At 56.1% G+C, this 25,147-nt stretch overlaps 1 protein-coding gene and 1 non-coding gene across 2 annotated transcripts; both read left to right on the top strand.

The window, feature by feature from the left end:
- Positions 1-1,435: 1,435 nt before the first annotated feature.
- SLC6A7 (solute carrier family 6 member 7) lies at positions 1,436-21,836 on the top strand. Its single transcript, XM_032629267.1, has 14 exons — positions 1,436-1,620; positions 6,324-6,507; positions 8,201-8,332; positions 8,468-8,702; positions 10,359-10,497; positions 12,047-12,181; positions 13,094-13,197; positions 13,320-13,444; positions 14,124-14,236; positions 14,571-14,702; positions 15,194-15,293; positions 15,469-15,569; positions 16,117-16,284; positions 20,038-21,836. Exons 1-14 carry the CDS (start codon positions 1,588-1,590, stop codon positions 20,245-20,247), a joined length of 1,911 nt encoding a protein of 636 aa, XP_032485158.1. The 5' UTR covers positions 1,436-1,587; the 3' UTR covers positions 20,248-21,836.
- LOC116752418 lies at positions 18,041-18,201 on the top strand. The gene has a single exon (XR_004349490.1). It is a non-coding gene; the product is annotated as a U1 spliceosomal RNA (small nuclear RNA).
- Positions 21,837-25,147: the final 3,311 nt, after the last annotated feature.

Below are 25,147 nucleotides of genomic sequence, written 5' to 3'. Positions count from 1 at the left end.
GGGTCTGGAGAGTCCCTGCCTGCCCTGTGAGGCCAGGCTTAAAGGAAGGAGCAGCTAGGTGGGACCTGGGGAGGAGAGGTGGACCTGGGGAGGAGAGGTGGGCCTGGGACCCAGCCAGGCCCTTTATCCAAGCCTGTGCTCTGATTTAGAGCCTTCCTGCCTCCTGCTCCAGGGATGGGAGGGGCAGCAGACACTTGATCTCATTCTCCCCAAAGGCCTCCCCATGTTGGCTGCTGGTAGGGCAATGCTATGAGTGTCTGAACTGGGACACTTTTGAGAGTGAAAGGAGCATGATTTGTAATGTATATGCTGGGCCCACTAGCAAATACTCGTTCAGCTCCACAAACCAACGCATATGATCACTCTAGCTAATAATTCCCCATCCTAGCTGCGGGCGGGCTCACTGTACCCTTACAACACTCTGAGAGGTTAGCCAGGCCCCAGTTGGCGGATGGCCCACTTTACAGACAGGAAACCGTTAACATTCCCAAGGTCATACTGCGGGTGGACAGGATCGAAGTCACAAACCATCACGACCATACAGTGGCACTTGCCCTGTCCCTCCTTCTCACCCCAAATTCCCTGTTTCACTTTCATCCCTAGGAAACAGGCCTGTTCAGCACCACTACTGGCCCGGAAGGTCCATGAGGCCTGACTCTGTCACTAGTGTCACTCGCTAGCACTGTGACCTTGAGTGAGTGACTCAACCTCTCTGTGCTTTGGTTTCCTCTTCTGTAAAACAGGGATAATAACATCGTCTCCAGGTCACTGCGCTGAGAAAAATAAGACCTAGCCCAGGATCTGGCACACTTTAGGTGCTCAGTAAGTATTGGTAGATTGGATGATTTAATAAATATCTGACTATCAGCTGTTCATTTGTTGGCAAGAGTGGACAACACACAGTGGGTCCATAAATGTGAACTGAGCTCCTGTGATGCGCCAGGCTCTGTGCTAAATGTTTTCTATGCACAATCTTCCTGGATTCCTCACATCCTTATAAGGGACGTAAGATTCTTGTCCCCATTTTCTAGACAGAGAATGGCCGCACAGGGAGTTTAAGTAACGTGGGCAGGGTCACAGAACAAAGAGGAGGTACAGAGATGCTGGAACCCAAGGCAGGGCTGTTACTGTCCATGTGCATGGCCTGCCTCCCTCATTGCCCAGCTAGGGAAACGGAGGCCCAGAGAGGGCAGGTTACTTGCCCAAGGTCACGCAGGGGACGGTGGCAGAGGCCTGGAGACCTCTGAGGGTTTCCGTTGCGGACCCCCCTCCCCACGCGCTCGGGCCCCTCCAATCGGCAGCTCTGCGTGCGGGGGCGCGCATCCCCCTGCTGTCAGTCAGTCAGCCCGTCTGTCTACGCGGACGCAGCGGTGCACCCCTCCCCAGCCTAGGGCGCTGCGCAGGGAGAGGCAGCGCCCGGCAGCCCACGGACGGCAGCGCCTGCGCCCGCGGCTCCCCAGCCGGTGCGCGGGAGTCGCGGAGGCCAGGGCGCGGCAGCCGGCCGGCGGCGAGATCTCTTGCTCCCTCGCTCGCTCTCTGCGCTCAGGAAAAGCCCAGCCGGGAAGCCCCAGAGACCCGCCCTCCAAGATGAAGAAGCTCCAGGGAGCTCACCTCAGCAAGGTAGGGCACGAGGGCAGGGGCGCACCTGAGGGAGGGGTGCGGAGGCCCGCCCCCTCTCGAGCCCCCTGGGAGGGTGGGAGAGGGCACCTGCAACCGGCTCAGGGCTCCGGAGGAGGCAGGCAGGGCTGGATTGCAGGGAGGGGAGGGGTCACAGCCTGCACGGGGTGGAGAGTGGCCTTCCCCTTCTGGGGGTCCGAATGCAGTGTGATGGGGCCTGGGGTTCACTGGGCCAGGTCCTGCGAACAGGTGTCTCAAGCCACAGGGGGCACGAGGTAGGGGTGCCAGGGCCAGGCACCCGCCCCTCCCCAGTACCCGGGTCCAGTTCCCCCAGGGGCTGATTTGGGGGGGTGGGAGATGTTAGAATAGCTGAGACAGCCTTGGGCAGGACTGGTCGGGGGTGGGAGCTTGGAGCAGGTCCTCACCTGTGCACTCCGCGCTGAAGCAGCCTCCGTGAGCCAGCAGCTGCGCCCAGGTTTCCTACCAGTGCTCCTGCCCTGCAGTGCCCACCTCCTGCTTCCTCCCCACCCCCTTCATTCTCCTGACAGCTTTGGCTTCCCTGATAAGACCCCAGGCTGCCCCTCAGCAGGGCAAGAGGGAGGCAAAGGCAAGCAGGGAGGAAATGGGAGACCCAAGGGCTGTGGAGGTGGGGTAGAAGCTGTCATGAGAGAGAAAGCCAAGTCTATGTGTTCCTGGAGCCCTGGGCCCAGACCTCAGCCCCGCCCCACCTTGTCCTGTGGGATTGGACCTGCCAGCCAAGTCACATGTATGTGGGGAGGGAGAGTCTCAGGGGAAGTTTTCTAGCTTTTAGCTTAAGAGTACCAGTCTTAGCCAAGGAGTCAGAATGCCTGGGTACTGTTTCTACAGATGCCGCTTACCCTGTGACTTGGGGCAAGTCTGTTTTCTAGCCTGGACCATCACTGGTCCATCCCCAGTGTGCGGCACCAAAGCAGGCCCCACAGTCCTGGGGGGTGGATACGGTGAACTCCCAGCTGCTGGTGTGGTGGACGGTCCCCTCTCCCGCAAGACCCACCGCCACCATACACTCGTTCAAGCCCTCTGCCCTTGGGCAGCTGAGCGTGGAACCACTGTGATAAGTGGGTCCTTTTTGTTTCCTGACATAAGTGACTTGCTGGGGTCATTTGTGGGTCCTTTGGGTCTTCTTGAGTCCAGCCCCTGTTCTCTTCCATCCTACTCTCTCCTCCTCCCTCTCTCTTCTCACAAGAGCCCCCGCCCCTCACTGGCACAGGGCCACTCATTATGTAAATAGCCATGTTGTATGAAGCCTGATCTCAAGTAATCCTCCAACAATCCTGGGCCCTAGGTCTTATTATCCCCAATTTGTAGACAAGGAAACTGAGGGGTGCAGGTTACTGCTTTCCTGAAGGTGGGCTGAGCCACCTAGGGCCAGCAGGGCAGGGGTGGGACCCCTGGCCTCAGTGTCCCCTCCCTTGGTCTCCAGGAGAAGGGGGTCGGGGAGTGAGGAGGTGCCAGCTACGGCAGCATTATTCAGAGATGAGCACGGGACTGAGGGTCAGGGATCTGAGTCCTGGCTTTGCTCTGCCCTTAACTTGCTGTTTGACCTTGGGCTCGCCCCTTCTCCTCTGAAACTCACTTTCCTGATCTGTACAATAATGAAGTCAGACTCCAGAGTCCTACTGTCTCTCTCATCCTGAAGGAGGTATGAAAGCCTTGGCTTGGGAAGTCGTACCTCTCCCAGCCCTGACACTGCTGGTGACCTACCTCTGCTGGCCCCTAAAAGAGGGGGTGTGGTCTGGCAAACTCAGATGTGTGTTCCTGTGTGACTCTGGGTGGAGAGTGGGGGGATCAGGGGTGGGAGCCTCACACCCAGGCAGAAGTGTGAAGCAACTAACTCATCCAGCTTCCAACCCTGCCCCATTGATCTTGTTGCTTCTCTCGGTCTCTCAGTTAGTTCTGTCCTCTCTGTGCCAGCCTCCTGGGATTTACCGCGTGGTGGGGTTGGAGGCTCCACGTGGGCTTTGGACTGGCTCAGCTTTGGAGGACCCCATCCCCTGTTCCTGGAACAGGAGCAGTCTTCCCTCTGATTGGGGGAGGAGGGGACGGAAGAGCTGGCAGCATCCTGCTCTTGGCACTCTTGTCACCATGGAAACAGAGAGCCGGGACTGCTCTGTGAACATAGAAAGGGCAGCAACTTCTCAGGAGGGATCAGAGGAACCTCATTATCAGGGCCTCCTGCCAGCTGGCCTGAGGGGAGGGGTCACAGGGTGACAGGTCTGCCTCCCCACCCAACACTAGGGGCCAGTGTCAAGTGGCTGCTACCCCATCCCTCTTGGAGTTCACCTGGGAGGGAATTCACCTGGGAGAGGGCAGATGCTCACCCGGCTGGAGAGGAAGACTTGGGGAAAGGGGCATCAGAGGTAAGGGGTGGGTTTCATACAGGTCTAGGAGCCGCTGCTATCCTCACCCCAGCATGTTTGAGATCGCAGCCAGAGAACCACCAGCAACATATTTCAACCCTTGGAGCCCAGTTACTTGAAAAGCGGCTTTTTCATGCTCTTCATCATTGTCAGCATCACCCATAATCATGCCAGGCTGCCCCCGTCACCACTGCCCCTCTGGCCAATAGCCAGCCTCAGGCAGGATCACCACCATGGTTGTCACTATCACTGAGCGCCCAATGCTGTTACCACATTTCTGCCACCTGAGCCCGTTGCCCTAACCATGTCATTGCAGCCAGGCACCTCCAGTCCTGTGACACTTGGACTCTCCTTTCACCATCCTCATCCCAGCAATGCTCATATGATGAGTCCCCAGCAAGGTTTCCTCTGTCACCTGATTTGTGTGTAGACACCTACTTGGGCTGGTGCCAGGAAGGCCAATTTTAGGGGATAAAGCAAATTGGGTAGTAGCTATTTGCTGAGTCCCTGTGCTGGGATCTGATCTGGTCCTCGACCACTGTGGTGAAGTCTCCTTGATGAATCTTGCCTCACAGATCATCAGAGCCAGAAGACTATTAGCTAAAGATTATCTAGACTTGCATTTCTGCCAAGTATATCCTGACATGCTAGCTCCTTGAGACCCTTTTCTTAAGTAGAATTGGAGAATACTCTCTGTTCTAGTCCCTACTTGGAGAGTCACAGTGCATATTGGTCCATTAAAGGATCTGACAAGTCCTGCAGCAAAGCAACCTGTTTTACCTTGTGATAACCCAGCTTTCCCCAAACTTTTAAATTCAAGAATCCTTTGTTCCACCCAACATCTACAAACATTTCAAGTGATGTGTTTTTGGAATTAGTGATCTATCCAATCCCCTCAGTATCCATATGGGGAAACCAAGGCTCAAAAGAGTCTTTCCTGAAGTTGCACAGTGAATTGGCACAGACCTGGGATGAGAATCGTGGTCTCCTGACGCCCAGTCCAGTGGAATCACTGTTTCCCCACAGTTGTTCCTCAGCAGGAAGCAGGAGGGTCCTTTCTCCTCTCTGAAAACCATGAACATTATTTGATAACGGGCCTCTTTGCAGCTCCGTCCTCCTCTGCCACGGGGCATGGCTTTCAGAGGCAAGCAGAAAAGGTGTAGCTGCCCCTTTCTCCTGCCCCATTCCTGGAGTCACTTCTGGGAACTGCTGTCTGAATTTTAGATAGTCATCCTGGTAACTTTGGGCTTCCTTCCCGGCCCTAAGCCTGGACAGCTCATGGACACACTAACTCATCTCTCCAGCCAGGGTTCCAAGCACCTGGAGGAAGGCCTCCATCGCCCAGCCCCAGCCTGAAGGGAGAATGCCCAGTGGACTTCCGGGCCCTCCTTAAACCACAGGAGGGGATTTTAGGGACAGCTGGTTGCCATTCCCCTCTGTGCATGCATCTTTCCTCCAGAGACAGGAAGATTACAACTTTCTGAGGCAGACTGGGGCTTCAGTAGCTTCTTCCTGCTTGTGAGCTAAAATTCACAGTCCTCAGAAGGCCTTCTTGAGCCACACAGCATAAATCTAAGCCCAGGGGAGCCCACATTCTCTCCATGCCCCGTCCTTTCTATGCTAAGGGGCCCCACTTCTTCCTCTTGTCCTCCTGTAACTGCCTTTCCTGAATACACTCCAATCTAGTCAGCTGCACATGCTCCAAACTGCCACTGTCTTTCTTAAAATATGGTGCCCAGAACGGAGTAGCAGAACTCCAGCACTGGGTGGTTGAAGACCTGGGCTTCGGCATCAGGAAGCTCTGGGCTGGAAGCCTAGTTCTCCCACTAGCCAGCCTTGCAAAAACTGTGGGTGTGTCATCATACCTCTTTGAGCCTCAGTTTCCCTCAGATGAGTACTTAGCTCACAGAGTTGTTCTGGGAATGAAATCAGGTAATGTGAGTAAAATGTTTAGTGCAGCGAGTGCGTGGTAAGTGCTCACACGTGGTAACTGTTCTTAAGATCGTCATCGTCGTCGTCATCAAAATAGGACCGTCCCTTCATTGGACCTCTGTGTTAGCCAAACTAAGATCAAGGTGGCTTTCTTAGTGCCTGAGCCACCCTGCTAGTCTCAAAAGTTTGTAGTCCCCTGAAACCCCAAGGAGCTCCTGCCTATTAACCTGTCAGCCCAGGTGAGAGCGGTTGATTATCTGAACCAATAGAGTTCTTGGCACTTAGCCCTGTTTGATTCCATATTCTTATTTGGGGGGTTCCAGTTCAACCTGGCCTCACCTTCTCCCTCACCCCTTTGGTCTCTCTTACTGGCAGCCCATCACCCCAGACCTGCTGATGACCCCCAGTGACCAGGGCAATGTAGACCTGGATGTGGACTTTGCCGCAGACCGGGGGAACTGGACAGGCAAGCTGGACTTCCTGCTGTCCTGCATCGGCTACTGTGTAGGCCTGGGGAACGTCTGGCGTTTCCCCTATCGAGCCTACACCAACGGAGGAGGTATGGGCCTGATGCCTGCATGAGGGGCATCTAGTCCAATGGGCCAAGGCTCAGGGTGCAGTGAGGTGTTAAGTGGCCTTGGCCACTGTCTCCTATGTGACCTTGGGCTGAATTAGTTGAAAGCGTTGACCTGGGGCTGGAAGGGGGAGCTCACCCTGCCGTGTCCCTTTTCCTCTCCCAGTCCCCTCCTTCCTGTCTCATCCCCAGCATGGATACACACTCGGTTCTCTTGACAAGCCCTGGCGCTTCCTGGGCCGTGAGTGACGGGCAGAGGGGGCTGCCTCTACTTCGTGATAAAGGGCTGTGTGTGCCTGTCAGTGATCACTGTGCTCTCAGTCTTCTCCCCAACCCTCCTCTCCCACCTCACCTCCTCCGGAACCTCGCTCCCTCAGTCATTCCTGCTCCTGAATCTTCAATCTAGCCTCCTCTCTTGTTCCTTCCATTCATGCTGCAAACCCAGCATCTCTTCCATCTTAAACAAATTCTCCGTCCCTGCCTCTCCATCAAGTGGCTGTTCTAAGTCTCATTAACAATAGCTGGGGTTAGCACTCACCATCGGCCAGGCCCCAGACTCAGTGCTCTCCAGGCCTGTCTCATTTAACCCTGATGACAACCACCTGGGTGGGCACCGTCTTGATGAGGCCGCAGTGCTTGGAGAGGCCAAGTTCCTTGCCCAAGGTCACACGATGGGGATCCAACAGTCCACCCCAGGGCTATCGTCTCCAGAGCCAATGTGCTCCCACCAGCACTGTGTCTCCTCCCAACTCTACCAAACTCCTTAAAGAAGCGCATATTGGCAGAGAGACAGAAATCCAAGTAGAACTAGATGAAGCAAGGACGAGATGAATTGGGATGACTGGGAAGTGTGGGACGAGTGCTGACCTCCAAAGCTCCAGGAACACAGGGATGTCCATAGCTGTCTCTGTCCTCCCTCTCCCTGGTTCTGATGCTTCTTCCCTCTCTGTGTGCTGACCTCCTTTTTCCCTGGACCAGGCTTCCTCCTTACAGGTGGGTCGGGGGTGGCCACAGACAGCTCTGGAATGACTTCCTTCCCAGCACTGCTCTCTCTGAATGAATCTGTATAGAATTGCAGGGAAGGTATCTAATTGTCCTGCCTTGGGATATGTGCCCAGGAAGGGGTGGGCAGGGGTTGGCTGGTGTAACTGGCATCACTTCCAGAGCCATATGGTGGTGGGCAGTCCTGTAAAGGAGCTGCCTGCTGATATGAGAAGAAAAGGGGAAGGGATGCTGGGCACACGGGACCACAGGAGGCAGCCACAAGCATCTGAGGTGGTGCTGGGGAGAGGGGAGGGGCAGTAGACTGGAGCCATGTTCTGCAGGGTGTCGATTTCTGTACTGAGGGGTTTGTACTTCCTCTGGCGGGGAATGCACTTATTCATTCACTCATTTGTTCATTCATTCACTCAATGTCTGCTCTGAACCCAGTCCTGGCCTGGGCGCTGGGGCTACAGAGGTGAGTAAATCCCGCCCCCCCCAACTCCCCCCCACCCCGACCCCTTGGCCCTCAGTGATCTCCTGGCATAAGAGAAGACAGTCTTGCAGTGCCCAGCCCTAATCCACGTGAGAAGTGGTGGTGTCTGCCAGTCAGGGGAGGGGTGGGGCGGGGCTACAGCTGGGCTTTAGGGGGAGCCCAGCCCCAGACCCTCCCCACCCTCCCTTCTCCTCCTCGCAGGCGCCTTCCTTGTGCCCTACTTCCTCATGCTGACCATCTGCGGCATCCCCCTCTTCTTCCTCGAGCTCTCTCTGGGCCAGTTCTCCAGCCTGGGACCCCTGGCTGTCTGGAAAATCAGCCCCCTCTTCAAAGGTGAGGCTTCAGTGGGGTGCTCTGAGCCTGAGGGAGGCGGGGAGGTTCCCGCCACAACCTGTAGGCAGAGAGGGAGGTGAAACCCAGAAAGGGGATGGCTTCCTTGGCCTGAAGGCTGCCCGCTCCCCCGCCCAGGTGCCGGTGCGGCCATGCTGCTCATCGTGGGCCTGGTGGCCATCTACTACAACATGATCATCGCCTACGTCCTCTTCTACCTCTTCGCCTCCCTCACCAGCAACCTGCCCTGGGAGCACTGTGGCAACTGGTGGAACACAGACCTCTGCCTCGAGCACAGAGGCTCCAAGGACGGCAACGGGGCCCTGCCCCTCAACCTCACCAGCACCGTCAGCCCCAGCGAGGAGTACTGGAGGTCAGGCCCCCGCCGGCCCAGCAACGGTCAGGGAGGGACAGAAGGCATCAGTGTGCCCGTGTCCCCAGGGGGCTCAGCATATGCACCTCAAAGGCCAAGCTCAGGTGCTCGTGTTAGGTGGACTCTGGGTTCCAATCCCAGCTCTTCACCTGGCCAGCTGTGTGACCGTGAACAATTTCTTTTGCTTTATCTTGGAAGTGGGTGTGCTAATAGTATTGGAAGGTTACTGTGAGGATTCGAGGAAAGAAAGCTTATAAGTAGTGCTGCCCAGCCTGGTGGATTGTGAGTGCCCAGTAAGTGCTAGCTGATGGTAATGATGCCGACGGTAACAGTAATCGTCAACTTTTGGAGCCTCAGTTTCCTCCTCTGCTCAAGGGGGTAATAAGAGTCCCTGCTTCATAGGATGGTATCAGTCAGCCACTCACTCATTCGTTCTTTCAATCTGTATTTATTGAGTACCGACTGTACTAGTGGGTAAGGCACTTAGCAGAGGCCATGATCATACAGGACCATCTCAGGTTAGCCTAACAGGAGAAAGAAGACTGTAGGAGAGAGTAAGGGGTTGCTATGCGAATTATGCAGGTAAAACCCTTAACACAGTGCCAGGCACATTGCAAGCCCCTGTGAATGGTGGGTATCGAAAGGGCATCGCTGTCCATTAGCCTGTCCCAAAGTCCCACTTTATAGCTGAGAAAACAAGGCCCAGAGGCTTGCTCAGTACCTACTGGCAGAGGCAGTACTGGAACCAAGGCCTCCTGATCCGTGATCTTGTTCTGGAACATTCCAGAGTAGCCTTGTTCCTAGGTAAGGACCATTGGTTAACCAGAGGACACAGACCAGATACCCCCAACCCTTTACCTAGTAGCAAAAGGCTACTCTTAGGAATCTTCCCCCAAATGAGCTGCATGTCTTGAAATGTTTTAATCTCCAACCCACACATATTACACGGTCCATCCGTTTATCCACTTAAAGTCCATCCAAAGTGTCTGCACCTGCTGAGGAGTATGTCTGACCAGTGGGGGAGGGCTTGGGTCTGCAGCTAAAAGCCAAAGAACATGACATGGTCACTGGCAACTGCCAGGGGTCTCCATGGCAACGCCATGGCCCACTGCATCAGTTGGGGGGAGCAGGCAGGAAGCCGATTGGCACGCTCACAGGGCTGAAGGGAGCTGAGTGAGTGGAGGGACTTTACAGAGGGGATCCACATGGAAAGGTGAGGCACCAGCAGGAGGGACAGCCATATCACCCCCGAGGCAAGGAGGCAGTGTTCCCGGAACCGGGGGAAATTTGAAGCCTTGGAGGAAGGGCTGCCCAACAAAAGCTGTGCTATAGCAGAAGGCAGTCACAGCCAGACCCTCTGATGGTGTGCGTGCATGTATGCGTGTACATATGTGTGTGTAAATACCCCAACCCATCATCCAGTCTCCTGCTGTTGCCTCCCATTAGCCAGACCCAGATGGAAATTGAAGAGGAAAGCAGCCTGCGTGATGGGGTCTGTAGAGGCCCACCTCGTGGCTGCTGAGCTGGTCAGAGAAGGATGGAGAGGAATCAAATAGAAAAAAGCCAGGATAGTCTCGCAGGCTGGCCACAGCTTTACTCAATGTCTGTGGAACGTGGCAGGGTCACCAGAGGACATTCAGACCTTGTCTCCCACAGCCGCTACGTCCTCCACATCCAAGGCAGCCGGGGCATCGGAAGTCCTGGGCAGATCCGCTGGAACCTCTGCCTTTGCCTGCTGCTTGCCTGGGTCATCGTGTTCCTCTGTATCCTCAAGGGTGTGAAGTCCTCGGGCAAGGTGAAGCTGGGAGGCCCCGGAGGCTTCAGAGGCTGGGAAGGGTGAGGTCTTCCTGAGGAGGCAGGGTGTGGACTGAGCCTGAGAGGATGGATGGACTTCAACTGGGAATAGGGGGAGGGAGAGTGCATTGAGACTTGGGGAGGGAGGCACTGCCTGAAGAAAGATGTGGGGGTGAGCCTGGATGGTGGCTAGGCTGGCTCGCTAGACTAGAAACACGCCGAGAGCGGGACCTACCTGTTATTCAAGCTTCTTTCCTAACCTAGTGCTTGGCCCTTTGAAGAACCTCAGCAAGTGTTCATTGAGTGCTTGGAGGGTGGGTATGAGTGACGGCTCTTTGAAATGCAAGCACTAGAACACCCAGTTGTCACACCAAATTGGAAAGTCTAGAGGGTCTGCTTCAGGCATGGCTGGATCTAGAGGTTCAGTTGGAGTTATCAGGAATGTCGTTCTCTTGGTGTCTCAGCAGTACTTTCCTCCAGATTGGCTTCCTTCTCAGGCTACGTTTTTCATGAGGTTGCCCCTAGCAGCTCTACGCTTACATCTTACCTGCTAAGTATTCTCCCTTGTCCCAAGTTTCAAAAATCCTAGAATTGAGTCTCACTGGATACATAGGTCTGATACCCATCCCTGAACCAGTCACCGTGGGCAGGAGGGTGGAGTGCTCAGCTTGGCTGGGGCTGGGAATGGAGTCAGCGCCAGGTGGGAAAGTCAGGCGACTGTTATCTGAAGAAGGCCAGCTAGATGCTGGGAAGACAAAGCCGCAGACGCCCGTTTTAGGTTATGAAGGGAAGGAAGGGCCATAAAGCTGTTTCAGAAGGACTTGGAAACCTTCTGAGTGTTTACTCACTCATTTATAAATTAGAACTTGTCCCTCTGCAAAGGGCTGGGAGACGTTGTCCACGAGGAAGAGAACCACTAAAAAAAAGATTAGAAAGACAGTGTAGAGACCATTAGAAAGCCAGGAGAGGTCATCGTGGTGCAAGCCAAGGCAGCGAGGGGCTTGAGACTTGATGGTGTTTGCTGAGGGCAAGGCTGGAGGTTTGGGAACAGGCACAGACGGGGCAGAGGGGAGTTTGGGCATGTCCAACGTCTGATGACCACGCAGGCTGGGTTTGCAGGGGGCCTGGACCAGGGTACAGTGGAGCTGGAGAGAGTGGATGGTTGGGAACAGCCTTGGAAAGCAGTGATGTGTGGAGGGAGTGAGGGAAGGAGAGAGAGCATTGTGACTGCTCCCAGCTTAGGCTGCATAGATGAGTTAGTAAGATGGGGATTTCTTTTTTTTTTTTTTTTTTTTTTGCGGTACGCGGGCCTCTCACTGCTGTGGCCTCTCCCGTTGTGGAGCACAGGCTCCGGACGCGCAGGCTCAGCGGCCATGGCTCACGGGCCCAGCTGCTCCGCGGCATGTGGGATCTTCCCGGACTGGGGCACGAACCCGCGTCCCCTGCATCGGCAGGCGGACTCTCAACCACCGCGCCACCAGGGAAGCCCAGATGGGGATTTCTGAGAGGAGCAAAGGAAAGAGAAGGTCAACCCCCTTACTGTCTCTCAGGTGGTGTATTTCACGGCCACGTTCCCCTACCTCATCCTGCTCATGTTGCTGGTCCGTGGAGTCACCCTCCCAGGGGCCTGGAAGGGCATCCAGTTCTATCTCACCCCTCAGTTCCACCACCTGTTGTCTTCCAAGGTGAGGCCCTCAAAGCCTGCATGCAGAGGGAAGAGTCAGGCTGGGGAGAGGAAAGAGGGCTCCCTGGGAAAAGAGGGGGTGGGGGGAAGAATCTTCCACATGGTGAGCCCCGTGTACCAGGCGCTGTGCTTGGCACTTTCCTTGATTATTATTCACAGTCCTATGCAGTAGGCATTATTCTCTCATTTTACAGATGAAGAAGCTGAGGCGCAAAAGTGTTGGTGATAAGCTTAAGGTCACATGACTAGGGAGTGGCAGAGTTGGGATTTCCACCCTGATCTGTCTGACTCCAAACCCCAAGGAGGGCATTGTGATAATAATGGAAACAGCAATGGTACTGACACCTAACGTTTCTTATGTGTTGATGGATGACTGTGCCTGACCCTGCCCCAGCACTTTGCATGTATGTAGTTACAGAATCCTTACCACCACCCTATGAGGGAGGTACTGTTCCTATCCCCTCAGTACAGACGAGGGTCCTGAGGCCTGGAGAGGTGATGTGGCCCGGCCAGGTTACACAGATAAAAAATGGTAGAGCTGGGATTCAAATTCAGGTCCCTCCAACTCTAGGGAGGAAGTAAAGGGGTTACAGGGGCTTATTGTCAGTATGCATCTACTGAAAATTTACACGAGGCGCTACTTCCTTCAAAAGCGGACCAAGCTTAGAGAGTATCTCCTAGATCCTGGATGGGAAAACTGAGGCCCAGAGAGGGGAAGGGATTTGCCCAGGTCCTGCAGTGTAAGTGTTGGAGTAGGGCTTGCTTCCTGCCGGTGTCACTCGTGAGCCAGGCTCTTCACCACAGCATCCCTGGACCTGTCGACTGGCTCTTGCCCCACCTCCTTCCTCCTCTGGACACCATGGTGTGCCAGCCCCTTCTCTCTGCCCTCCATCTGCTTCCTTGCCTGCCACAGGTGTGGATCGAAGCTGCTCTTCAGATCTTCTACTCCCTGGGTGTGGGCTTCGGGGGGCTCCTCACCTTTGCGTCCTACAACACGTTTCACCAGAACATCTATAGGTCAGGGCTGCCTCCCAGATCCCAGGGGCTGGAGTGGGGAGGAGAGTGGCTGGCTGGGGAGGGCCTCGTGGGTGAAGGCGTGGCCCGCTCACCCTGGCCTGTGTGTGGACTTCTCCTGGCAGAGACACCTTCATCGTCACCCTGGGCAACGCCATCACCAGCATCCTGGCTGGCTTTGCCATCTTCTCCGTGCTGGGCTACATGTCTCAGGAGCTGGGTGTGCCTGTGGACCAAGTAGCCAAAGCAGGTGAGCAGGCTGCCCAGCCCTGGTGGGTGGAGGGTGTGTCGGGGACAGCCGGGCTGGGCAAGTTAACATACACGTGGCCCAGTGAGGTTGTGGATGGGTATGTCGTGTGCGTGTGTGTGCACACGAATGAATGTGTCTTAGCTGCTCTCTGGGTAACCTAGAGCAAAGGGATGAATGTACAAATGAGTGTTTGTCAACCTGTGTCTGGAGATAAGTGACTTTCTGTAGGAGGTTGTCTCGTCTTGCTGCATCTTAGGAACCTGCCTTGCTTGTCCAGATGAGTCACAACCTGTGTGCAGATGGCTGTGCAAGCTGAGGGTTTGGATGATGTGGATCAGTGTCTTGTGCCAGTGGGAGTGTCTGAGTATGTGTGTTCATGGAACTGTTTGTGCAAGTGATTGTGTACATAAGTGTATTCAAATGAGGCTTTCCACTGGGTCTTGTGTTTTCTCGTGTACTCATTATTAATTCATTTATTTTATCAACCTGTGTTTATGGAGCACCGACAGTGTGCTGGCCTGTATCCTAAAAATTAAGGAAGTGTTGGAAGTGAGTGTACGTCTCTGGGTCTGGCTGAACCAAGTGTGCCCAAGTGGGTGTGAGCGACCACGTGCATCTGAGTACGTATGTGGGACCCCCGCGTTCCCCAGACTGCTGACGCCGTGTACCCTTGGCCCAGGCCCTGGCCTGGCCTTTGTCGTCTATCCACAGGCCATGACCATGCTGCCTCTATCGCCCTTCTGGTCCTTCCTCTTCTTCTTTATGCTGCTGACTCTTGGCTTGGACAGCCAGGTGAGCTGCTCCACGCCAGCAGGTGCACCTTGTAGTGTACGTCTGTGTCTCTCTGCGTGTGTATCTGTGTGTGATGTGTGTATCTATATGTGTGTCTGTGTGTGTGTGAGATGTATGACTGTGTATCTGTGTATGTCTTCATGTATTGTGTCTGTGTGTATGGCATGTGTGTGATGTGGATCTGTGTGATGTGTCTGTGTATATCTATGTGTGTACCTGTGTGTGTATGTGTGGTGTGTGTGTATCTTTGCCTGTGGGATGTGTATCTGTGTGTGTGTGTTTGTATGTGTGTGGGGGAAAGATTTCTGACCCCCCCCATTCTCCCCCCCCCCAGTTTGCCTTCCTGGAGACCATCGTGACAGCTGTTACAGATGAGTTCCCGTATTACCTGCGGCCCAAGAAGGCTGTGTTCTCAGGGCTCATCTGTGTGGCCATGTACCTGATGGGGCTGGTCCTCACCACGGATGTGAGTGGCGCTGCGGGGTGGGCGGGCAGCTGGTGGGCGAGGCTGGGGCAGACACCTGCGGCACTGTCTGTGGCCAGGCCAAGCACTCCCCGAACTACCTGCTTCTTCCTCCTTGGGAGGAACCTAGTCCGCCCCAGGCCCTCTCTCCCAGGGGCAGCTTGGCCTGTGACCCAGAGTCCTGACTTTGGAGTCTGAAAGACCTGGGTTCAAGCCTCGCTCCTGCATTTGCTAAGCGACCTCAGGACAAGTGGTTTCACCCCCCTGAGGCTGTTTTCCCACTGATAAAATGGGGTCTACATCTAGGCTTGTTGTGAGACTCAAATCAGATGATGTGTATAAAGGGCTCAGTAGGCAGACCGCAGTCAGGCTGTCATCGTCTTGCCCTCCCTGCCGGTCTGGCTGCTTCCTGCTCACTTCCTGCCTGGGGAAGGGGTGGCATCAGGGAGAGAGGCTGGGATAAGGGGACCCCAGAGCTGCGACTTGTGTTCCAGGGGGGCATGTACTGGCTGGTCCTTCTGGACGACTACAGCGCCAGCTTCGGGCTAATGGTGGCGGTGATCACCACGTGCCTCGCTGTCACCCGGGTGTATGGTGAGCGGGGCCATGGGAGGTGGAGTCAGGCTCCCCACCGTGGGAGAGCGGGAGTCTGCACTGGGTTCCTGGTCCCGAGGGCCAGGGTTTCCAGTGGGGGCAGCTGGAGTGGAGGAGGGGCTGCTGGCGCCTGTGGGGCTGCGGCTGGGACCGTGCTCCTCCCTCCCCTGTGCAGGCATCCAGAGCTTCTGCCGGGATATCCACATGATGCTGGGCTTCAAGCCGGGCCTCTACTTCAGGGCCTGCTGGCTGTTCCTGTCCCCGGCCACGCTCCTGGTAACCGGGGGTGGGAGGGAGGGCTGCTGGCTGGGGACTCAGGGCTCAGAGCAGGGCCCCTCTGGGCGTTCAGTCTGGTAGGACTGCCCTGGCCCATAGTGGACCTCTGTCAGGGCTGAGAGGTGGGGCGGGCACCGGGATCCTGGTCTACTCCCCTCCCCCTTGATGCCCCCAGCTTTTGTAGCTGTGCTGAGGCCGGTCCTGCGTTCGGTTGGCAAAATGAGCGGGGCTTTCTCAGGCCTCAGAGCCTTAAGGCTGGGGTCAGAGCAGCTCAGGGGTAGCCCGTCTCAGGAATTAGGGCGCCTCAGAGCTGGGCTGTCTCAGGTCTTGGCGTTGGGTCAGCTTGGGGCAGGGCTGTCTGAGGACTTGCAAAGGCTCTAAAGATGGACCATCTAGGTTCTGGTACAGCTTAGGACTGGGCTGTCTCAGAAACTGGGTGGTTCTGGGCTGAGCTATCTCAGGCTTTAAGGTAGCTCAGACCTGGGCTATCCCAAGCCCTGGGCCATGCCCGAGGCCCACTTTGATGCTGGGAGCCCCCCACCTGCAGGCCCTGCTGGTGTATAGCATCGTCAAGTACCAGCCCTCAGAATATGGCAGCTACCGCTTCCCAGCCTGGGCGGAGCTGCTGGGCATCCTGATGGGCCTGCTGTCCTGCCTCATGATCCCAGCCGGCATGCTGGTGGCTGTGCTTCGAGAGGAGGGCTCGCTCTGGGAGGTGAGTCTGCCCCGCCCCTGCCTGCTCCCAGCCCCCTGACCTGTGGCCCTGCCCTGGGCCCAACCTCCAGAAGAGAAAACGTCTGCTCCAACACCTTTTCCAGAGCCTGCAGGATTCTTTTAACTGGGAAGAGCATATTTTTCTAACCAGTAGCCTGGGCTATGAATCAGCTCAGATCTGCTTGGTCTGTGGCAGGCTCTGGGGCCAGAGTCCTATCCTGTGGCCCCTCCCACCACCTGGGGCCCCTGGCAGGGGAGGGGCACAGACCACGGATACTGGCCACTGCCCACGTGTCTTGGGGGAACCTGAAAGGACAAGGGTCTTATCCAAGGTCCATGGTGAGTTGGGCAGGGGTCAGGACTTGAACTCAGGTTGCTAGCTTCGCTGTGGAACTCAGGGTCAGAGGCAACACTGAAGGACCCCAGGGGTGGGCTGTCACCCTCCTCCGGTGACGGGGAGCCCTGCCCATGGCCAGGCTTTGTGGAGAGACCCAGAAAGCATACAGAGTGCAAGCTGTTTGGTATGGGATTCTGCAGGCTCGGAAGAGGGGAATAGGGGCCCTTTGTGGGCCAGTGGACATGCTGGGATGCTGTGCAGCTGCTGGAGATCCCGCCCCTCTCTGGGCCTCAAGTGCCCTCTGCACACTGAGCCCTCCACTTCGTTTTTTTTTTAATTTTTTAATCTAATTTTATTTATTTTTTATAGAGCAGGTTCTTATTAGTTATCTATTTCATACCTATTAGTGTATATACGTCAATCCCAATCTCCCAATTCATCCCACTACCACCACCCCCCCGCCCCCCACTTTCCCTCCTTGGTGTCCATACGTTTGTCCTCTACGTCCCTGTCTGAGCCCTCCACTTCTGAGGCCGTGGGTGTGGAGTCCTCTGGTGGCAAGAGGCTGTCATAGTGAGTGGAGCTGAGCGAGCCTGCTAGGGCTCAGAGACAGCCTTGACACACACACACACACACACACACACACACACCATCAGAGGAGCCACTAGTACTGCTTCATGAGAGCTAATTGTTAAATATTCAGGAATACGCTGAGCCAGTTGTTAAACCATTGAGAGCTTGAAATTGACAAGTGTGGGGATAATTACAACAGTGAGATTGGCTACAAATCAGGGCTCCTGTGCCCCTCCCCCACTCCCCAGCCTGCTAACCAGCTCACTACCACCCACCCCCCTACCTCATGTACCACCACTGCTCCTTGGCTGTCCCTTGCCCCATCTTCCAGCTTCTGGAGGGAGGCTCAGAGCCCTTCCCTGGCAGAAGTGGGCTGTGGTCACACTGCGCAGATCACAGGGGAGTCCTGGAGTCCAGCCACTGCTCTGCCTCCAACTGCTGTATGACTTGGAGGCAAACCCCTTTCCTTTTCTGAACCTCAGGAGCCCCACCTGTGCTGCTACAGGAAAATTGTCTCCTTGTTGAGAGCCAGGGTGTCTGCGAAGGGAAGGAGGAGGGCTCCAGCTCCCGGGAAGCTCATGGTTCCCAAGCCTTGCTTTGCCTCCCTCCTGTCCTGCTGCCACCGCCGCCCACAGCCAGGCGGAGGGGACAGGTTGTTGGGGGATCGGAGAGCCCCGCAGAGGAGTCATTGCCCCACTCAGGGGTGCCACCTTCAGAGACCAAGCTTCCCAGCACTGACCCACTGGGATCGGAATCCAGGGTCTGCCACTTGCCAGCTTTGTGACCCTAAGCAAGTGAACGCACCTCTCTGAACCTTGCTTTCTCAGTCCTTAAAATTAGGATAGTAATCCTTACCTGTCGGGAGATACCGTGATCACAAAGGTGGTTCTGCAGCGTACGGCTCATCCATTGCACTCCGGATGTGCTGATCCCTGCGATTTCCCCAAACGTGGGAAACTCTACTGCAGAATTTGTAGCAGTGGGGGACTGCGTTCGCGCTTTCCCCTAAAAAAAAAAAAAAAAAAAAAGAGTATAGTGATAACTGCCCATACGGTTGCTGTGAGAAGAAAAAAAGCTCATCAATGAAGTCAGTACTGTGACAGGCAGAAAAGCAGGGTATTTTTCAAGTTCAGGATGGGGTCAAGACTGCCTGGGTTCAAATGCCACACCACCGCTTCCCACCGGTGTGACCTTGGCCAACTTAACTAATGTCTCTGAACCGTACTTTCAGACAGTCTGGGTGTGTGTGGGGGGGGGGGGGTGGAGGTAATAATAATACTCCTCTCATAGGGATAGTGTAAGGATTAAATAAGCCCATACTCAGCACAGAGCTGGGACCCCGGTGAGTGCTCAGTTCTAAGCTGGGAGGTTCTCACCTCAAAATCAGGGGTGATTTTGCCCTCAGGGGACCCTTGGCAATGTCTGGAGACATTTTTGATTGTCCTGAGAGGGTGGGATTGGAGGGGGAATGCTACTGGCATCTAGAGGTCAGCGATCCTGCTACACAGGGTTCAATGTGCAGAACACCTCCTAGGCCACAATGTCAGTGGTGCTCTCAGGTGGAGAAACCTTGGTCTAGGCACTAGTGTGCAGCTGGAAACAAATCTAAGTCCTTAAACTCAGGGAGTTTGTATTTTAGTGCGGGAGACGGACAATAAACAAACAAACACATGAAGGCAGTGGTAAGTGCAATACTTAAAAACAAAACAAAACCTAACGAAACCAGAGTACAGGAATAGAGAGTGAGGGAGGACGGTGTTCTGGCCAGGGTGACCAGGGGAGACCTCTCTGAGGAGGTGACAGAGACCTGACGAAATCGCCAAGGTGATTGGTTTAGATGTCTAAGGGGAGAGCATTCCAGGCAGAAGGACAGTCAGTGCAAAGGCCCTGAGGCAGGAGGGGCCGGCACATTTGAGGTCAGCGAGACTGGATCAGAGGAGGTGGAGAGAGAGTGGCGGGAACCAAGATCACGAAGGTAGACAGGGGTCAGGACGTGGCGGCCATGAGAGCACTTTGGATTTCATTCCAAGTGAGATGACAAGCCTTTGGCAGGTTCCTGAGTGGTGGGGTAACATTACTGTCAATGCATTTTAATGGGCATCACTGTGCTTTGAGTATAGAGCTGTGCTAGGCCCCACGCTAAGGGCATGGCACACATTATCTCCCTTGGAATCTACACCCAGTAGGCTCCACTTAATGTTGGTTGTCTCCCTTCATTGAAGAGTCTGGGGCTCTTCTCCCTGGCAGGGCAGGCAGAGGGCTTTGGGAATTTGGTCTGAGGAAGACAGAACCCTAGAATGTCCAGGCTTAGTCATCACCTTAGCTCCCTCCTTCCATGGAAACTGGAGCTTGGAGAGGGAAAGGTCAGACGTCTGAGTCAGACTGACCATGGCCACTCTGTCTCCATCTTCCCAGTGCATGGCTCTCTCCCCAAAGCTCCCAGCTCTTCAGGACTCTGCATTTAGGGGAGGGACCCAGAGTGGACTCCTGGACCGCCTGCCATGTAACCATAACAACAGCCACCATTTACTGGGCCTTACTCTGTTCCCAGCACCCTGCTCAGCAGCGCCTTCCTAACCACCCTTTGAAGGCATTATGATTCCCAAGTTACAGACGCTGGAAGCAGAGCTTAAATTCCACGCCCAAAGGCCACCCAACCTGTGAGTGGCAGGGCAGAATTCTCCCCAGGCATGCGACTCACTCCCTTGGGGAAGTGACAGCGCCCCCGCCCTTTCCCCGGGTTGTTGCACAGACTAATCCAGGTGACGCGGCAAGTGTTTTGCCGGTGACCCCGGAAGCAGTCCCTGAGCCCTGGTTCTCAGCCCTGTGGTTGCTCTGCTGCAGCGGCTCCAGCAGGCCAGCCGGCCAGCCCCAGATTGGGGCCCGTCACTGGAGGAGAACCGGACAGGCATGTACGTGGCCACGCTGGCCGGGAGCCAGTCCCCCAAGCCACTGATGGTGCACACGCGCAAGTACGGGGGCGTCACCAGCTTCGAGAACACAGCCATCGAGGTGGACCGAGAGATTGCCGAGGAGGAGGAATCCATGATGTGAGATGGGAAGCAAGCAGACAGGAGGCCCTGCCGGCCCCCAAGGGCTGCCACGCACCCTCTGGGGTTCTGAGAGGCCTGAGGCTGCGGGAGGTTGCCATGGTGATGCCGGTCCCCAGAGCAAGTCCCTTTTTGTGGCCTCTGCCTCTCCTAAAACCTCTGTCTACTCCCAACACACACGCACACGCACACGCACACACTCAAGGCTGAAAATGAGCCAGCTCGGCCCTTACTTCACAGATGGACAGACTGAGGCCCAAGGTCACACGACAGAAGGGACTGGACCCCAGGCCTCCTGACCGGCCAGCTCCCTTTCTCATGGGGCAGCCGGCACCACCCTCTCATCTCTGTTCAGGGCCCAGTCCCTTCTCTTCTCTTGGGGAGCCTGCCCCATACACTTCAACGAATCAGAATCTTGAGCTGGGCAAGGACACTCAGGTTGTCTCGAGGCCCATGAGGCCCCGGGCATCAAGGGTTATCAAGTCAAGTGGGAGAAAGATCCCTGTGGGTTCACGTGTGCAGGCCATGTTTCCTGAAGGAGGTGGGACCTGAGGGCCCTGGAGGATGGGCAAGTTTGGAGAGAGAGAGAGGAAGAGGACGGCAGGGTGGGGAGGGCCTCTGGCCAAGGCGTTGATCCAGCCAAGGTGTGGGGGTCAGAATATAGCCCCCTTCTCCTCCCCTGGGGCCAGGAGGTGGCCTGGGGAGAGACCAAGGGTGAGTGAGCGAGGAGAGCAGGAGAGTGGTGGGAGAAGCAGGTGTTACCAGGTTACAACGGGATTCAAGTGGGAATGCAGATTTTTGGAGAGGGTGAGCCAGGGATGTGGGCGGGCAGGGGATTTGCAGGATCATGTGCTTTAGATAGGATATCCTTCTGGCTCAGTGTGCAAGGTGGAATAGAGGGGATAGGGTAGAGGTGGGAAGCCTGCAGAGGACAGACCAGAGGGGCTAGTGCCTAAGCTTGGGTATTAGGAGGGTGGAGGGAGGGAAAGAAGGACCCCAGAGCTTCCCTCTCTGGACCCCATGCCCTCTAGTGTGGGGAGCCCTGGGCATGATTAGAACCGGGGAAGGGAGGGAGGTGCCTGACCTGCACTGTGGAGGTGGGAACGAGGGGTCATAGTCAGGACCCAGGGCCCCTCTCTTCCCTTCTCCCTTGTCCTGGCGGCCCTCACTGTTTCCTCTAGCTCCAGGCACTGCTGGCCTTGGCTGTGGACGAACAGGCCACTAAGAGCCTCGGGAGGTGGTCCACACATATGGCTGTCTGGTCCCAGTGCTGTCAACTCTGCTTCAGCACGTGGGTCCCTGGGCATGGACACCCGAGTGGAGGCAGGGAGCAGAGGGCGGGCGACACCCCAGGCCTGCAGCCAGAGACCTTGGCATCTTCAATCCCCAGGCTTGGGAGGGGCTGCCCTGGGGTCCCTCCTTCCCTGAGAGATGAGGGTGGGGTGGGAAAACGCCTGATCAGGTCCCTTGCACATGGCATCCTCCAGTGGGGCAGGGTGGCCTGGTGCAGCTGTGCCAACCCCTGTGCCCTCTCTGCTGGTGTTTCCCCAACCCATCTGTGTTCTGTTAATAAACACCAATGAAGTCATCTTCCTTATCCTGTCTCCTTACTGCTGAGAGCCACGAGGTGGGAAGCACAGAACTTTCTGGTTCCCATCAGACAGATAAGGGAACTGAGGCTCAGCTGCCTCCTTTCCTGGCCCACCTGGCTTCTGACCCTAGCTTTGCCATTTCTCCGTGGCAGTGGTCAGGGGCTTAGGAAGGATGATGAAAATGAGGAAGGCCCTTAAAGACCACCTAGTCTCCCATTATACATACGGACAAACCGAGGCCCACCGAGGGGAAGAGACCTGCTCAAGGTTACCCAGCAGAGACAGGCAGAGCTGGGGACAAACCAGGGCCTGTCAGCCATCTCCTTTCCCTGGCCAGCTGCCCTCCTTCCCTCCCCAGCTCTTTCCCAGCCTTACCTGCAGTTGCAGCTGGAGCTCCAAGAGTAGAATTGGGAGGAGCCACGACTTTCCCAGGCCGGAAGAATTTCCTGGTTCTACCCACCCCCGCCTGGCAGGACCTTGCCAATATAAAAGGGCCCCAGTGCCTTTCAAATGCGAGGCCCAGGTGTTTGCAAAGGCTTTGAATGCGGGTGGAGAGGAAGGGCTGCTGCATATTTCGGATATTAATAAATTTCCCCTAACAAAGGGCCAGGGCCCCCTCCTGTCCCCTCTTTGTTTGGGGCTCTAGGTGGGGGAAGAGAGATGGGTTTGCTAATTTGCAGAGGACGCAGGAATGGCCTTCACAGTTCACAATGCTTCTTCCCACACCCTGGGGGCGGGCTCCAGCCTTGCTCACAAAGCCCCTGGCGCCCGGCCCTCTCAGCACCCCCACAGCCACCTCTGGCCCGGAAGGAGGCGCTCTCTGGGCTTGCTTTAGGACTGAGCCTGAGCTCTAGGATTGAGCGTGGCTTGTGAGTACCCCTCACCCAACCCCTTGGCTGTAGCCCTGCATCTTGGAAGTCAGGAGTGGAGGATCCTAGGAGTCTAGGCTTCTCTTTTCCCAGATTCCCGAGTCTGCAGTTGGAGGATTCTAGGCATCTACGGACTCCACTAGCCTCAGCTCCTCCAGCCTCACCTCCCTTGCCCTGCTTTCCTCCTGCCTGCGCTCTTCCTGGTCACCGCCCTGCCGCTGCGGTTCCTGGACTGTCCTCCCTGGCCCAGTCTTCCAGTCTGTCCTGCTTTTCCCATTTCCACTGCTCCGACAGCCTTTCCAGCTGCCCCAGGCTTCTGCTTCCTCTGCTGCCCATGTCATCTCCCTACTGCTCCCGTCCTGATCTCCATATTGACTTCAGATCTCCCTGCCTCATACCAGATGCCAGCCAGGCCCCGATTGTAGTGGGAGCTGATTAAGGACCAGGGACCCACAGCTGGAGGCGTCCCTGACAGCATAGTACGCATCAGACAGGAGACATCAGCCCTGTCTGGAGTAGAAGCCCAGCCTGGAATCCTAGAATGTCCCAGCAGGTGCCAAACCCAAGTGCCTACAGGGCCAGGCAGGGAACCCCGGCGAGCAAAGCTGTGGGTGTAAGTGGGAGAGTAAGTGGCATCTGACCCTTAGTGACTATTGGAGAGACAAGAGGGCCTGGTGGGGACTGTGATGAACTGGAGAAGAAGGTAGGATGCCTCTCTTAAGGGGGAGCTACCTCAGAAGTGTGGGCCCAGGTCTCCAGATATCCTGGCTTTTTAAGAGAAGAGGGAAATCTGGATTTTCACGAGACATTTCCCATTTTTAAATGTGGGAAACTGATTCAGAACGTGTAAAAGAGCATGGCTCAGTTAGGGCCTCCTGTCAGCCTCTCAGTGCACGCCGACAGCTCAGCAGCTCAGACTGCTTAGGGGCTTAGCAGTCAGAGAGGCAGGGCTTGCCTGGGGATCCACGGTGAGAGTGGCCTAGAGCTGAAGCCAGGCCCAGGGCTCCCCACCCCTGCTCAGTGCTCTGCTTCCTGTCTTCGCTAATCTCTGTGTCCATGGACCCCTGACCCTGGGAGGCTGATGGGGGGCCCCGGGAGGCAGTGGATGTGCCTGGCTGGGGTGTGGTGGAGGGGTGACCTGGGGCCCTCCGTTCCTGTTCTGGGAGTCATCAGAGACCGAGAGGCACTGAGATGGGGCCGTGGACCATCTGCCGTGACTTCCAGCCTATGATCTGTGACAGCAAATGGGGGTGGGGGTGGGGCAGAGGAGAGAGAGGCCACACCATTAGGGCAGCCATATTCCCAAGGTCAAGTTAGGGTCAACGGATAACACCGGGGGTCTGCTGGTTATCTTGCTGTTTGGTCCTCAGTAGGCCCTGCCCCATCCACCACCCCCGCCAAGTTCATCTCTGCATGGTTCCCTGAATAGGCCCAGGTTCCCCGACCCAGTGCCTTCTCCATCTACCCATTGGAATCCTGTCCATCCTTTCAGGTCCCACCTCCATACAGTCTTTATCACCCCCAGGTATGGACTCCTGGGGTCTTCAGGGGAGCTGGCTCAGCCCTACATCTGGTGAGCCCTGTCAACCCAGCCCTGCCCAGCCCAGCCTGCACAGAGCACTCACGGTGTTCTGAGACGACCCATTTAATTTCCGCGCAGTTAAGACCCTTACATCACGCTCTTTGGACCCCAGAGTACTTGGGGCAGCAGTAGGGCACCATGGGGGGGGCGGGTGTGCTACTCAGCCACACAGACCTGGGGTCGTTCCCTGCTCTGCCCCTCCTGGCTGTGTGGCCTTGGGGACCCACAGTGCCAGTTCACAGCTTTGCACAATGGATGCAGCATCCATCTAAAAGCAGTTTCTTGGTGGCTCCGGGGACAGCGAGTGAAGAGTTAAGACGGTCCCAGCCCCTCCGAATTCCACGTGACCCGGGTTGCAGAGCCTCCGGGTCTGCGGTGGACACTGTTCTCCAGACTCATTTTTTGCTAATGGCTCATGGAAAGTTTGGCTCCTTGAGCTCCAGACCACTCCCTCTGGGGCCTGAGGCCTCGCTGACGCTGGTCTTGCCCTGGAAGGGCATCCAGAGCCGCCTCCCACCCGCGGAGCCTTGGTCAGCACCCCTACAGCACGTCTGCCTGATTTCCTGCTGCCTGACCTCCTCCCCCAGGACTGAGCAGCAGCCCGCCCCCTCTGGCCACATGGAGGCCTCCTCCCGGCGCCCCCATCCAGGATCTCTTTTCATTTGGGGGAAAAAAGTCTTTTCCCACTAAAGCCCACAGCATCTGTGAGCTGTATCCCTTCGAGTATTGGAGTGGGTAGCAGCCCAGGAGGACTTGGACATCCGCTGGTCAGAGCCCAATCTCGACTCCATTGCTCACTGGCTGTGTGACCAGCTGAATCTACTGCCCTTCTCTGAACCCAGGCGTCCTCAGATGTCAAAT

This window comes from Phocoena sinus, chromosome 3 (genome assembly GCF_008692025.1).
Source record: "Phocoena sinus isolate mPhoSin1 chromosome 3, mPhoSin1.pri, whole genome shotgun sequence".
Taxonomy (NCBI): domain Eukaryota; kingdom Metazoa; phylum Chordata; class Mammalia; order Artiodactyla; family Phocoenidae; genus Phocoena; species Phocoena sinus.
This window is presented reverse-complemented; position numbering and strand designations above follow the sequence as displayed.